The 15,657-nt window shown below is 37.5% G+C and overlaps 1 protein-coding gene across 1 annotated transcript; it reads right to left on the bottom strand.

Annotated features, from left to right (window-relative positions):
- Positions 1-1,585: 1,585 nt before the first annotated feature.
- On the bottom strand, positions 1,586-13,516 carry CCT4 (chaperonin containing TCP1 subunit 4). Its single transcript, XM_065929080.1, has 14 exons — positions 13,241-13,516; positions 10,763-10,815; positions 10,215-10,304; positions 9,173-9,281; positions 8,421-8,563; positions 7,202-7,323; positions 6,725-6,857; positions 5,642-5,781; positions 4,551-4,647; positions 4,358-4,468; positions 4,133-4,263; positions 3,729-3,963; positions 2,029-2,142; positions 1,586-1,803 (listed from the first exon to the last, which is right to left on the bottom strand). Exons 1-14 carry the CDS (start codon positions 13,374-13,376, stop codon positions 1,789-1,791), a joined length of 1,629 nt encoding a protein of 542 aa, XP_065785152.1. The 5' UTR covers positions 13,377-13,516; the 3' UTR covers positions 1,586-1,788.
- Positions 13,517-15,657: the final 2,141 nt, after the last annotated feature.

The following is a 15,657-nucleotide window of genomic DNA, read 5'->3' as shown; positions in this document are numbered from 1 at the left end:
AGCGATTTCACTGCTATGGGCCTGAGTTCCCTGGTCAGGCAATTACGATCCCGAACAAGCCATGGGGGTGTGGCTAAAAAAGAAAATGAGAGTGAAAAAATAAATACTCAAGAGGAAAAAAGTATGCAAAACCTTTGTCTCATTAGGATAGTCATCCTTCCTATTTAAAAGCGTACCTCTTAAATATTTAACAGGATAACTTTCCTTTCATTGCTTTAGAATTATTTAACTCTATCAGACCACTATTTTTGAGTTTTGTCATTTGGCCTTTCAGTGATTAAGCACCAGTGCTTCCCAAAACATTAACTTATAAATTTTACAAACTTGTAAAACCCAATCAAACCCTAAACAGTGGCTTAATTTACACCAAACTTAATGACTAACATTTGTCTTGTTAGCATTCCTTTTACAAAATTTTAAATATAAACATATTTAGATACACAGGTATAGCCTAAGACACAGACACACATAAGGGTGCTGAATAACTCTTAAAAGTTCCAATATGAATAATTCTGGCTACAGTATTTTGACTTAAAAGTTTTTATGTTATAAATCATTGTTTTATGGCAGCTGTAAAATGATTATTTTCCAACAGCAAGCTCCTAATACCCATTAAAAAAGAGAAATAATTACTGAACTATTAAATTCCGGACCATCCAAAGACTTATCTGAATTTACCACTTACCAGATTAGTCATTTTAATTAACTACTGGAGTTGTCAGATACAAAGGAACTTCATACTGATTGGCTGAAGTTCTCTAAAACCTTTATGAGTACCCCCCTCCATCCACTGCTTTCATAATACTCTATATACAATACAAAAGATGGTGAAAGTAATCATGGATTATGTAAGGCTCAATTTGTGATCCACCTTAAAGGTCTGGCCTTTATCCAAAGGCAATCAGAAGCCATGAAAGCGTCTATAAAGGAGTGCTCGACAAGTTTAAAAAAGACCACTAAGCTATATATAGTGACTAGATGGTGACTAAAACAAGGACAGAACTAGTTAAATTTTATAGTACTCTTAAGATGTTTTAAACCAGAGAAAAGATTTATACAAACAAAATGTTACATATATGCATATTTTTATTTTTAGAAGGAATCCCAATTAACACAACAGTGGTTGTTCTTGGAAAAAGGGGTAAGAATGAGAAAAGACGTTCATTTTTCACTCTTTCTATACTGTTAACTTTTCAAACAGCATATATATTACTGAAAATGGGGGTTTATCTGGGTGATGAGCATATTGGGCCATTATTCTTTCTCAATATTTCTGTTAAAAAACACAAAACTGGAGACTTCCCTGGCAGTCCAGTGTTTAAGATTCTGTGGTGCCCATGCAGGGGGTGTGGGTTTGATTCCCTGGTCGGGGAAGTAAGATCCCACATGCCACACAGCCAAAAAGGAGAAAAACAACAAAAACCACAATCTAACATAAAACTTAAAAGTACCCAGCATTAAGTCCTTAAGAATTTAACAGACAAATGTTAACTCCTTTTTTCCCTCCTCACACAGATTTCTCAAGTGAATCAGAAATAACAGAATGTTGGGAGAGAGTGGGAATAATGCAGTGGACAGCAATAAATTAACCTGCTTTTTGAAACCATATATTTAATATTTTCATTAAACTGTGTCAATACAATTTCAAGCAAATGCCAACTGGAAGACCAGACCCAGAAATTCATAAAAGAAACAATCTTCAAAACAACAAGGAATGCCAAGGTGCTCTTTCACTCCAGTTGCACCATTAGTGGCCATGATCGTGCCAGTCAGCCAGTGTTAACCAGATTACCGAGTGTTTACCTGAAAAGAGAAAAATTTCAAAACCTGTAAGGACACAATTTTAAGAATGGAAGATGTTTACAGTGGTTATCCAAACTTCCTTATTTTTATAGGTGAGAAAATATTAGAAGTATGAACTGTTTTCACCCTGATGACTAGCAAACTAACATTTACTGCCCCCACCCCAACTCCTCAAAAATATGCCTTTCTGCCCTTGTAGGAAATTCACAGCCTGTATATACTTACCACATCATCAATTTTCAGAATGCTCCGCACAGTTTCAGTTGCCAGAGTCAGCGCACTGACTGACACCAGCAGAGGCTGGACAACCAGTTCCTCCAGTATGTTGGAAATGCCACCCTGCAAGCCAGTACAAGCTGCTGTTAGTGTTTATAATGATACACATCACCAACTACACGGTTACCAGTAAACCTCAAAGCCTTTCAAACTTAGTTTTCCTGTAGTCTAGTCAAGAGTCAGATCCTCTCTACTAAGCACTTCCCTAAGTTATAGGCTGTTTTTCAACTAAAATCTGGAAAAACTCAATTAATGCTGGACTCTCCCAATCTGAACTCCAAAACAATTCCTTGTATCTTTTATTTAAAAATTACTGGCAAAAATTAAACAGATAGTTATTAAAAATTGTAAGATTTCTTTTTGCTATATATCTGAAACTTGTTGAGTTGCTCAGTCTTGTCTGACTCTTTGCGACCCCATGGACTGTAGCCTGTCATGTTTCTCTGTACATGGGATTCTCCAGGCATGAATAATGGAGTGGGTTGTCATTCCCTTCATCAGGGGATCTTCCCAACCCAGGGATTGAATCCATGTCTCCTGCATTGGCAGGCAGATTCTTTACCACTGAGCCACCAGGGAAGCCCTCAAAACTAACACTCTAAATCAACTATCTCAATTAAAGAAAAAAGTTATGAGGTTTTAAATCATCTGATTCCTAATTCTGAATTTGGCCAAGTCTAGTCTACCTGATCTTTACATCATTCTCACTTTCCACTTTTAGACTCTTACTGCCACTATTCCCTCACCTTTATCCTAGGATTACTGCTGATAGTCTTAATAGGTAATACTGTCTCCTTTCTTCCCTCCTTAAATTACTCTTTTCATCACCTTATCCTCTTGGTATAAACACACACAAAAACCAAAAACTCCCAACTACTGGAATTAAAAAAAAAACAAACACCCAGCCACCCCACCCATTCATCAACAACTCAAGAGATTCTTCATTTTAGCTTTTATCCAGTCTTTCCAATCTATCTTAAAGTCCATTATATGATCAACACATCCCCTGTTCTCTAGACAAAATGAATTAACTTCTTGGTCCCTCTTACCTGAAAATCACTGCTTCCCATCTGAAACTTTTTTTTCCCCTTACCAAACCAAAGTTAGAGCTTCCTAAAACTTTCCCTAACCAGGTAGTGCCCTCGAGTTCTACGTGCTTCTACCATTTAAAAAAAAAAAAAAAAAAAAATCACCTTGCATTGTTTTTTCCCATTACATGTTACCTGTCTTCTCAACAAAATGAGACGTTAATAAAACAATACAACAGGAGAAATCACTGTTCTGTGTGTTTACCCTATGTAACTACACCAGGCTGGTGCTCACAACAGCAGCAATGGTTAACTATACACCAGGCATCTTTGTTAAGAACTTTCTGCTTAGAAATCCATTTAATCCTCACAGGCTCATGAGGGAACTAGCACAGATTTAAAGTTGTACAATCATAAAATGGCAGGGTTAATGAACAAAATACTATTTCTCACTCAAGGTATCATCTTCATTTTTACTTACTAGCATATATTAAATAACCTGCGGGTTTTGTATCCAAATTGAAGGTTACTCTAATTACAAAGCCTTTCATTCCACAGTTATGAAGCTTTTAGTATTTTATATTAATCAACATTTTCTGCAGTAACTAAAGTCTAAATTACCTTTCGGACATTAATGCCTATAGTTTTTTCTCCTTGGGCATGCCGGTTTCTCAGTTCTGTTACAGTAGAAATGGGATTCAGGCCAGCGTTTTCAGCTAGTGTAGATGGAATGACTTCCATAGCATCTGCAAAAGCACGAATGCAGTAGGATTCCATACCACTCAATGTTCTTGAGTATTCAGTTAACCGTAGGGCCAACTCTATTTCTGGAGCACCACCTCCTGCAATAAGTGCTCTGAAATTCACAAATGTATTTTCAGCTTATTTTATCCAACAGAAATAATAATTTATTTAAAAGCTTAATAATCTTTAAAGTTTTAATAATACTAAAAATCTTTAAAATCTTAATAATCAAAACATGGAAGTTTTAATGATCAAAACATTACTTAGTAATTTAATATTACCTCTTCTTCACTAAACAGCGAATAACGCAGAGAGCATCATGGATGGAACGCTCAGCTTCTTCAATCACCAATTTGTTAGAACCACGAACAACAATTGTAACTGTTTTTCCAGGGCTTGCACAGCCTGTAATCTTTAGTAAACAAACTCTGGAATTAGGTTATTCGAAGGATTAAAAAAAACACCCCAAAATCCCAAGCAACTAGAAACTTAATTTTAATAGTTACCTTGATCAGTTTGCCAGAACCATTTAAGCTGACCTCCTCAGCTAATTCGGCAGATCCCAGCATGTCAGCAGTGAACTGGTCAACATGAGCAACTGGTTTGGTTCCAATCGTCTAGGAATAATAGTCACATTCACAAACTCAGATGTCTGACTAGTGAACATTTTCACATATACAGATATTAGGAATATTTTACCTTACAAATGAATTCAATGTCTTCTCTTTCAATATCCTTTACCACCATAATCTTCATTTTGTTCAGGAAATGTAATGCAAGATCACTAAGAGCATCTCTAAAATACAGAAACAGTGATTACGTCAATACTGGTCTAGAACAGAAATTTTGCTATTTGATTCCTTAGGGTTTTCCATAATTTTAGTATTGTTTAAATGGCTAATTATTTAATTATTTGTAAAAGGAGATGCTTTAAACAGCTTGACCAAGTTTATGAGCTCAAAGTTTTTAAATAAGATTTCTAAAGGATAATATTTAAAATGTACCCCAATGACACTACTTATAAAACACACAAAAGTAACTGTCATCATTGTTCTGATAGTTAACAATTGAGACTTCATGAATTTAGAATTAAGTATGATGCTAAATTATGTTTAAGACCCACAAATTTACACTTTTACACAAACTATCTGGAATGACCCCCGCACCCCAACAACCCTTTGATACTGAAGGGTAGATATCAGTACCCTGGTTTTACAGATAAGTAAACTGAGTTTTGAGAGCAATTTACTTGAGGTTACTAGCTATTATGTAACTTGAACTTAGAACCAGGTATTCCAACTCTTCAACAAGGTGTCTATATCAAGAGATCCACAATACTTTCTGGCATAACATATAGAGTACATGAGAATGTGTCTACCTATTAGAAGAAAACACTGAAACATCAGTTTCTTCAAGAAGGCATCAGTTCAAACTTTGGAGAATTCTTTCAATCCATGGACTATCCAGAATTTCCCCCAAAAGAACTTCTAAAATTTCAAGGCAAACTATTGCATGGCTTAAATAAGTACCTCTAAAATTTTAGCTATATTAGGTAGCTTTTTACTTGATAGTAAGGATCTTGGTCAAGAAGGACCTATATCCCACACTTAAATTATCATAACAAGAAGGGAACTCACTTTAGATCATTTACCAGAATACAATAATGCCCTAAAATGCAGATCTGTTCCAGATTTCTAGTGGTTTAACCCACCCCTAATGCTTAAAGAACTGCTAGAAGGGATCCAAAATCAATTATCATTAACAGGTGAACAAAATAATATGCCCCATACCTTAGAATAGACTTCTGTATGAGAAGAACATTACATCCTGTTTTTTTAATTTGCTTCACTAAATTTAGAATATAAGCTCTCTCTTCTCTTAGCACTCGATCCATCTGAACATAGTCAGAAACCACTATTTGATTGTCCATCTGTTCAGAAAAAGAACATATTAAGAGTTCTTAAGAAAAAACTGAGAATTTTAATGAAAATATTATGCATAGTATAAATCCAATGAAAATCACCCCAAACTAGAGATTACATAGACACACACAGAAAAATTCTAGAAAAGTGAATATACATTGAAACATAACTCAGGTTTTTTACTTTTATCTATACACCTTACTGGTATTTTTTACAATGTTTTGGAAATCATTATATGTAAAAATGATACCCTATTTCACGGATATGTCAATTCTCATAAAAATTTACATGTTACTCAAAAAACTTCAATTGCGTCCCTTTGACTCTATGGTTAAAAGATATTGATATGCTGAAAGCAATTACTAAAGACAAGTACTATTATATTTAAGAACTATAAAATAACACTGATTTTTATCCATATAAAATCTGCGAAACAAACGACTCAACAGGAACCTATATGCTAATACAATACGAAATGAGAGCAAACCTGAATCAGGTGACAAAGATCAGCCACTCCTTTAGGGAATGGTACTTATCACTAAGTGATATGGGAATATGTTAAATTAAAAAAATCACCTTTTTGGAATAAAAACAACAAACTGGTTTAAAAGTTCCACTATGCAAACATAAAGACAAAGAATCTGGAAATCCCCCTTGCACTCCCACTTTCACATAGCCGAATTTTACTGTTTCATACATATCCTTATCATTATTTGTCTTCATTTGAGAAGTCAATATTCAATTTCAATAGAGAGCCAACTGAAACTGAATTTATCACATGTGGCATCCAATATTTTATACTTTTGTCTTGATTTTACTAATTATTTTTAAATCCTTGCTTTCTATCACTAGTATTAATATCAGCATTTTCTATTTTTATAATAATCAGCAAAAATCTTTGTTATTAGAAAGTCAAACACCTAAGGAATAACTTCATTTTGTTTTACTTACATCTGTTTTGGGAGCAGATAAGCAGAACTGAATAAGCCCAATCTTAGCCTTTTCAACTCTGGTTATGCCAGAATTTGCTACCTTTTGAGTAAGAACCAGACCTTCCACCAACTCACAGTCATCAATTGTCCCACTAAGAAAAAAGAAAATGAAGAGACAGTTAAGAGGGGAGGGAAATCTCCAAGGTTAACTGACTAAAAACAAATTAAAAATCATCAGTCTGATAAAATGTGCTTCAACCTCACTCATATTTATTAATGGCCCATTCCTGAACCTCTCTGATCACAACACTACTCTGCCATCACTAGGGAATATAAACTAATTCTTGAAATTTCCACATTAATATAAGCTGTCATGAAAATAAAACAACTAAACTTACATGACTTTCATCTACATTTTTCATTTAACTATTGTAGAAACAGCTCATGTTTACTTTGAAAATTAATTTTTATTAAAGTTATAATTATAGATGCTTACCCAAGCTTCTTAACTATTTTAATATCTCTAAGATCTACACTAGTAGCTGTGGCTGGGTCAATCACTTTCATCACCGCATCTACACTCATTGGAGAAAGGAGACTTGAATACTGAGACACAACCTAGTATTAAAAAGAAAAAAAAGTGAGTGTCATAAAATGTTGTAAGAGAAAGTCCTAGTTCTTTAATGGTAAAGATATTCAAGAAGTAATCTCAATTTTTTTTTGGGTGGGGTGGAGAACATAAAGGGTCAGACACAACTGAGGTGACTTAGCATACACATGGAGTACATGTAAGAAAACATTACATATAAACTATCTTTTCTACTCAAGTTTGACTGTCACCATATAAAAATATATGTTTGCGTTCCTCTTTTATTAATAGTCAGGACTAGATTACTAGTAATTCAACAGGAAATCCAGAAGAACAATTTTATACTGAGGTTTCTTATTTAAAATGAATTTATGATCAGATGTTATGTATGTGCACCTCTATTGCTGAGGAGCTGATAAAAATAGGTAATGGTTAGAACATATTGAGCATGAATTTTATGTCATGCAGTAGCTTTAACACTTTACATTCATATACTCAATCTTCCGATGAAAAATCTAAAACATACAGCTTAATTAAGTGGAGCTGGCACTGAACCCAAGCAGTCTAGGCTCTATGACCAATGCTTGTAACCATTATGATATTCTGTCTAAATTAGTTCTGGGGACATTTATCAACACTATTACTTAATATCACTAATACGATCTAGATTTCCACTTAACATTCAAATAATACTGATGAATAGGAAAAAGAACAGAGTGGGCATGTGACACACAACATAACAGAGAATAGGTGACATGAACTTCCGAGAAATGGAAAATAACATTAATGCTTTATATTTGATAAAAAAAAAATAGCAACATGGTTAAGAGATGGACCATGATGGGCAGCCCTATCTGGGGTTCAAGTCTCATCTCTACCTCTCATTAGTGGGTCTTGGATAAGTTAGTTAACTTCACTTTCTTTTCCATCTGTAAAATCAACTTACCTAAAAGTCTTGACCTGAGTTAGTTTTACCTGAACTAATTCAGTTATGCAAATTAGTTTAGCTACCCACTCTTGAGTTAATATTTATGAACTACACAGCATCAAAAACCACAGAATAAGAGTTGCAGTTCCTGATGAACTTAACTGTACTTTTACAACGATCCCATTGTGCTTGTCTCACCTTTGAGTTCAATGAAGTGGCCGCACTATTTAACAAAGTTTCTCTGTCACTCAGTTCCACAGGTCGAGACATGTCAGTCAAGATTTCAATGCCCTTTTCCAAAGCCTTCTGGAATGACTCAGAAATGATGGTGGGATGAATCCCTGTCATTTGTGAAAGGGTAGTTAATTAATAATAACAGATAAACTTCAAACCTGACATGACTTAATATTTCTTTGTTCATTGCAACATCAAAGCGGTCAAATTTTAAATTATTCTTAATAATGGTTTGAATAATTTTAACTGCTAATATGTCTAATAATTTATTTCTATTTAATTTGAAATAGATAAATTACATACTATGTATTTTAAGACCAAAACCTTTTTACTTTACAAAGATTCTATAAATCTACATAATAATAAGTGACTGGGAAATCACAACTACATTTAGGCAGTATGTACCAAAACAAGAATCCTTACTCTCTCTCCTAAGTTCTCTCACATTTCTCATCTATAGCCTGTTTAGTAACACCACCAACCAGGCATTTTTCAAAAGCAAAATTTTATGAAGTTCCATTCAAAAGGAAAGAAAGAAAGCCAGGGGTGGGGTGGGGTGGGTGGGGGGAGACCCAGAAGCAAAAAAAAAAAAAAATTTTTAATCCACATGATAAAACACAGCAAAATTAGCTGTTTCAAATTAAATTGTCAATCTCATATTACTTAATAAGTTTTGCCTTTATTCAGTAATAAAGCATGTCTTATGCCCTACCCACCTTTCTGAAGAAGCTTGGTACAGGAATCCAAGAGAGAGCCAGCAATAATGACCACTGATGTGGTGCCATCTCCTGCTTCTATATCCTGAGCCTTGGACAGCTCCACCAGCTGGGTGAACAGAACATGTCAAGTTGCTCAGTAAGAACTGGTTCATGAGAACCCAGTAACATCTCTAACTCCACAACATCAGTGACACTCACCATCATGTTCACTTATAGACCTTGATTATCAGCACTGTAAGAGTCAATATACTTTTCTTCTGATTTTTTGTCCACCTTGGTTTCATTTAAAAATGATGACCTAAATATTTGTGGCATGCAAAATTCTACTTACACACTCTATAGGAAGCTATGATTTACAGTTCAGACTAGGGTTGCTTCTTCTTCCCTTTACTTACAAGAACTAGGGGCGCTTTGCAAATTCAGAAGCTATGAAGTACAGGATTCAGATGAGAGAAGACTGTTAGTTTGAAATCCTTGGCCAAGTTTATCTAAACTGACCCTGCATGAAGCACAACCTGACTCATTTTCAGTCACCTTTACCTAATCAAAAGGGATTTTTTTTAACAGAAATTTCTAAGGAATTTGTTTTTGCTGATATTTTGACTCCTCACTTGACACTAGAATCACCATTATGATTTGTAGTTGAATTAAAAATTGTTTTTAAAAATAAGTATCAGGGAAAGTTTAAACACAAGATTTTGCAAACAATTAAAATTCTACTTTCAGCTAACAACCACTGAACTAATAATTGGTACAATTTTTTTTTTTTTTAACAGTACAATGTTTTTCTCTCTTCCTTATGTGTGTGGCACGTTGTTGTGGAAAAGGAGAATCATGTTTTGTTCTGATTTTCAATGAAGAACATAATGCTAGGCATACAACATATCCTAAAAATATGCCTGATTAGCATAAAAAAGAAAAACTTTCACCATGTTTAAACTTACCATGTGATCAAATAAAACAAATTTAACTGTTTACCTGGTATCAAATAACACACTTAAAGAAAACCAAAAAACTCTCACCTAAAAATTACACTTACCATTCTGGCTGCTGGATGTAACACCTGCATTTGTTTCAGAATGGTGGCACCATCATTTGTAATGGTCACATCACCTTTTCCATCTTGAATCTGCAAAGTATAGTTTTTTAAAGGTTGTATTTCAAAAAAATTTTTTTCTTTATCCAGTTTTAATGTGAAACCCTAAAAGCTCTACTAATTTTAATACTTCTTGTACAGAAGTTTACTTAGGTTTGCATAATGCTTAATTTCAAATTGTTTTCCCTTACCCTGGTGTAATGATTTAAGAACATGCAGTAATAGTTCAAGTTTACAAGTGAAATATCTGGGTTTTTTCCTACTTAAAAGTGAAGGAACTGAGACACTAAAAAAGGGATACAAAAGATACTATAAAGAATCATCATAAAATATGAATTATAACTAGGTCCCGTTCATCCCAAAGTAATCTATCTCTCTCTGAACTCTCAAAGCCTAACACTTTACTTTTTAAACAGCACATCTTAACCCTCTATAGAGCTTGCAGTAGGCACAGTAGCACTCAGCAAGTAATGAATGATTGATCCTTTTACCATTTTATCCATTCCTTTTGGTCCAAGGCTTGTTCTAATAGCATCAGCAACAGCTGCAAATAGAAAAAAAAAAAAAAAAGACTCTTTAAAGAGAAAAGCATTTCTTATACCCTCAAATAATCATTTTGTTCTTATTAGAATAAGGTGCGTAACAATTCACTGTGTTTGCTAAAGAAAATTCTATACCTAAAAATCTACTGAACACAGAAATAATTATTTTACTCCTTTAATTGTATGACACTTCACTTTTTGTTGCTAAAGTCACTATACATAGATAGCATTTGTACCCTGCACATGGCAGAATAAATTCTGAAGTCACCTAATTCTCCTATAAATATCAATATAACTTCAGTCATGTGCTCTGAATGAGGACTGCATTACCTTCCCCATTCTCTGAAACAAAACAAGCAGCAGTAACAGGACAAGCTAGATCTCCTAGCACATTCTACAGCCCTATTTGCTTTTGTATATTCCACAACTAGAATAATGCTTTCAGTGAGTTGTGTTAACAATGCATAATCTTAAAAAGCATAAGAAAAAATATTTGGTATAGTTAAAAAAATTACATTCTACTTAATTATTTCATAATTGGGGGCTGCATTTCCTATTTATTCAGCCATCATTAATTACCCTTTCAGGTGATTTTAGTGGACCCACAAGGCAACGATTCTACAAGCAGACCAATTCACTTTAAGAACACCCTTACAGTCATCTACAGGAAGCCTCTAGAAAGACACACTATTCAAAAAATAAATTTTTTTTTGCTGATTACCTCCTCAAAAGTGTTTGAAGTTTAACATACTATGTAGTACACAGTATTATCTGTTAAATGACTTGTGCTGAATAGTACTAGTACCACAACTACTTGTGTGTGTGTTCTTTTGACATCGTCAACAAAAGAAAAAACTGGCTCCATGAATTACACTGAAGATGCATCTGGCAAGTTTTTTCCCACCAGTCTGCAGAGTTCTGTCTGACTTGGACAGTCTAGTAGTGCCCCTTTGTTCCAGGAGCTCTCCTCACTTAATATGTGAGGGTCAGGTTTACAAGTAAGTGGCCTTTTCTTCCTATATGCATACCTCTCTTATCCAATTTCAATTCTCTGTGCAGGGATGTTTCCAAATTTGCCCAAGTAAACATCCCATCTTGTTATCTTGTTTGTTGAAAATCTATGGGATTCTATAGCTTTTCCAGCCCCCAAACATGGCCCCAGAATTTATCTAGCACCTTGTTTCTAATGAAATAAATCTAGGCCTCAATTATGCTCTCTAGATAACTATCAAACAACTTTCATTTCCGGGTAAAGACTCCTGAACTTTCAAACGACTCCTAAATTTACCATTTAGTCATTCTGACGTCCTCAACTCACTTAAGCCCGATCCAGAATCTACTCTCTCTTCTTCCACCATCCTTCCTTCAGTGTACCTGATTTCTCCCAGCAGTAGCAGCACCATACCCTCAGTCCCCTGGACAGATAACCTCAAATATCTGTAAGGCTGTACTCTATGCATACATACATATACACCTGGCTCCTCATATGCTCTTATTTAAGCCCTAGAGCAACCCGCCAAGGTAGCTATTATCCCATCATACTGAAAAACAATCTGCAGCTGCGGGAGTCGTGTTAAACCCTCTACAGAACAACAAAGGACACTAGGCCTTTAGAACCTGGCCCCACTCTACCTTTCCGATGTCACTTGTCATTTCTTCAGGCACTTGATGCTCTAACTCAAATGAAATACTGCCTGTACTCAAACACATAACGGACAAGAACTCTAAGCCTCTGTTATCACTTTTGCTTCTAGACTCTTCTAATTCAACCCGACGTCTCTTAATCCTCACAACTTTTATTTTTTGAACTTTTCCATCTTCAATTTTATACGGAAGAAAACCTTGGTTTTAAAAAAAGATAACTTTGGTTAAAGGTCACAAAGCCACGAAGTAAAGTAACTGGACGAAACCCAGGACTTCTTGAATTCCACCAAAAGCCAAACTCTTCTCCACTTGCTGGCTGTACGTGCAGAGAGGAAATCAAAGCACAACGTAGCCTCGTAATTATTCTCAAACAAGGTGGGTCGGTCGGACCCCGACCCAATTTAAGGTGAGGAGAGTTTACCCGAATTCAATAGCTGCACGCATAAAGTACTTCTCTATTCTAATAAAAACAAAAAGGCTGAAAAGTATTATGCAAACATTCTACCAGTAGACCGCTGCATGAGGGCCCCGGCTGCTTAAGTATGATGAAAGCAGCACGCCCCGGGACGGTAAATTATGGGCATCTAAGACGCAGAATGGGGCCAGTCCAAAGGCTTCCATGCTCGGAGTCGGGAATAACGGCGGACAGCAAAGGAACCCTGCACTGAGCTTATTCTATGAGAGGCCCAAAGCGGATCACCTGAACGAAGAGCCCACCCAAAGCTGGGGGTGAGAGTGCACAGGCAGGCCCGGAGGGCCGCGACTCAGGCCGGGGAGCGATACCTTTGGCTGCGGAGATGTTGCTGAAGCGGATCTGGGCCGGCTTATCGCGGTCCTGATAGGCGCTCTTCCCGCGGCCGCCGGCAGCCCCGGCAGCCCCGGCGGGCGGCCCGGTCCGGGGGGCTACGTTCTCGGGCATGGCAACCGTAGATGGGTCTGCGTGAGCTTGGGAAGGACGGATGGACGCGGATTGCGGCTGACCAGCGACCAACCGTAAGCGCCCACCGCCTTCACGAAGCTTCCAGAAAGCGGCGCCGGCGCCGCGAGGAGGAGGAGGAGCCGGGGAAAGGGTCCTTCCTGGAGGCGCGGCGCCGCCGTGACGTCGCATGCTGCCCGCCGCGCGCCGGGTGAGGGGGCCAGCGCCGAGGAGCTGGGCGCTGGCCGGGGCTCGTGGTCCGGGGTCTTTTGGGGTGGGGGCGCTCCGAGCGAGCTCCGGGGAGGCAGAAAGGCCCACCTGCAATTGTAAAGGCTGGTGTCGGGACACCTCATGTCTCCACTAACCACTCCTCGGACCTCAGGACCCCTCTGTTAACTGCAGTTGGAAGTGTCACTCCCGGGTGGGTGGGGTTTTTGCCGGCGGTAGACCTGTATTTTTAGAGAAGGAAATGGCGACCCAATCCAGTATTCTTACTTGGAGAAAATCCATGGACAGAGGAACCTGGTGGGTTACAGTCCATGGGGTCGCAGAGTCGGACACGACTGAGCAGAGACCTGTATTTTATTCAGTTTTATTCGTTTGAAAGCGAGTCGGAAAAGAAATTTGGCAGTTCAGTTTAGTCGCTCAGTCGTGTCCGACACTTTGGGACCCCCATGGACTGCAGCACGCCAGGCCTCCCTGTCCATCACCAACTCGCGGAGTTTACTCAAACTCAGTCCCATTGAGTCGGTGATGCTATCCAACAATCTCATCTTCTGTCGTCCCCTTCTCCTTCCTTCTTCAGTCTCTCTTGGCATCAGGGAGTCCAAGGGACTCGCTAGAGTATTTGCCAACACCACAGTTCAAAAGCATCAATTCTTCCGCACTCAGCTTTCTTTATAGTTCACCCTCACATCCATACATGACTACTGGAAACACCATAGCTTTGAAGAGAGGGACCTTTTAATATGCTGTCTAGGTTGGTAATAACTTTTCTTCCAAGAAACAAGCATCTTTTAATTTCATGGCTGCTGTCACCATCTACAGTGATTTTGGAGCCCCCCAAAATAAAGTCTTGTCACTCTTTCCATTGTTTCCCTATCTATTTGCCATGAAGTGATGGGACCAGATGCCATGATCTTAGTTTTCTGAATGTGGAGTTTTAAGCCAACATTTTTACTCTGCTCTTTCATGTTCATCAAGAGGCTCTTTAGTTCTTTGCTTTCTGCCATAAGTTTGGTGTCATCTGCATATCTGAGGTTATTGTTATTTCGCCCGGCAATCTTGATTCCAGCTTGTGCTTCTTTCAGTCGAGCATTTCATATAATGCACTCTGCACATAAGTAAAATAAGAAGGGTGATGATATACAGCCTTGACGTACTCTTTTCCCGATTTGGAACCAACCTGTTGTACCATGTCTGATTCTCTGTTGTTACTTGACCTGCATACAGATTTCTCAGGAGGTAGGTCAGGTGGTCTGGTATTCCCATCTCTTTAAGAATTTTCCACAATTTGTGTGATCCACACAGTCAAAGGCTTTGGTGTAATCAATAAAGCAGAAGTTTTTCTGGACCTCTCTTGCTTTTTCAATGATCCAGCAGATGTTGGCAATTTGCTCTCTGGTTCCTCTGCCTTTTCTAAATCCAGCTTGAACATTTGAAAGTTCATGGTTCACGTACTGTTGAAGCCTGACTTGGAGAATTTTGTGCATTACTTTACTAGTGTGTGAGATAAGTGCAATTGTGCAGTAGTTTAGACATTCTTTGGCATTGCCCTTCTTTGGGATTGGAATGAAAACTGACCTTTACCAGTCCTGTGGCCATTGCTGAGTTTTCCAAATTTGCTGACATATTGAGTGCAGAACTTTCACAGCATCATCTTTTAGGATTTGAAATAGCGCAACTGTCCTGAGCACTTGTCTCATGCATCCAGCCTGGGCTGGCGATCTGTTTCACACTTGATAATATACATGTTTCAATGCTAGTTTCTCAGATCATCCCACCCTCGCCTTCGCCCACAGAGTCCAAGTCTGTTCTATACATCTGTTGCTCAGGACTGGTGCACTGGGAAGACCCAGAGGGATGGGATGGGGAGGGAGGTGGGAGGGAGGATCAGGATGGGGAACACGTGTAAATCCATGGCTGATTCATGTCAATGTATGGCAAAAACCACTACAATATTGTAAAGTAATTAGCCTCCAACTAATAAAAATAAATGAAAAAAAAAAAAAAAAAGGAAAGAAATAGCTCAACTGGAATTCCATCACATCCACTAGCTTTGTTC

The sequence above is a fragment of the Muntiacus reevesi genome, chromosome 3 (genome assembly GCF_963930625.1).
Source record: "Muntiacus reevesi chromosome 3, mMunRee1.1, whole genome shotgun sequence".
NCBI lineage: Eukaryota > Metazoa > Chordata > Mammalia > Artiodactyla > Cervidae > Muntiacus > Muntiacus reevesi.
The sequence above is the reverse complement of the archived record's forward strand: the minus strand, read 5'-3'. Positions and strand labels throughout refer to the sequence as shown.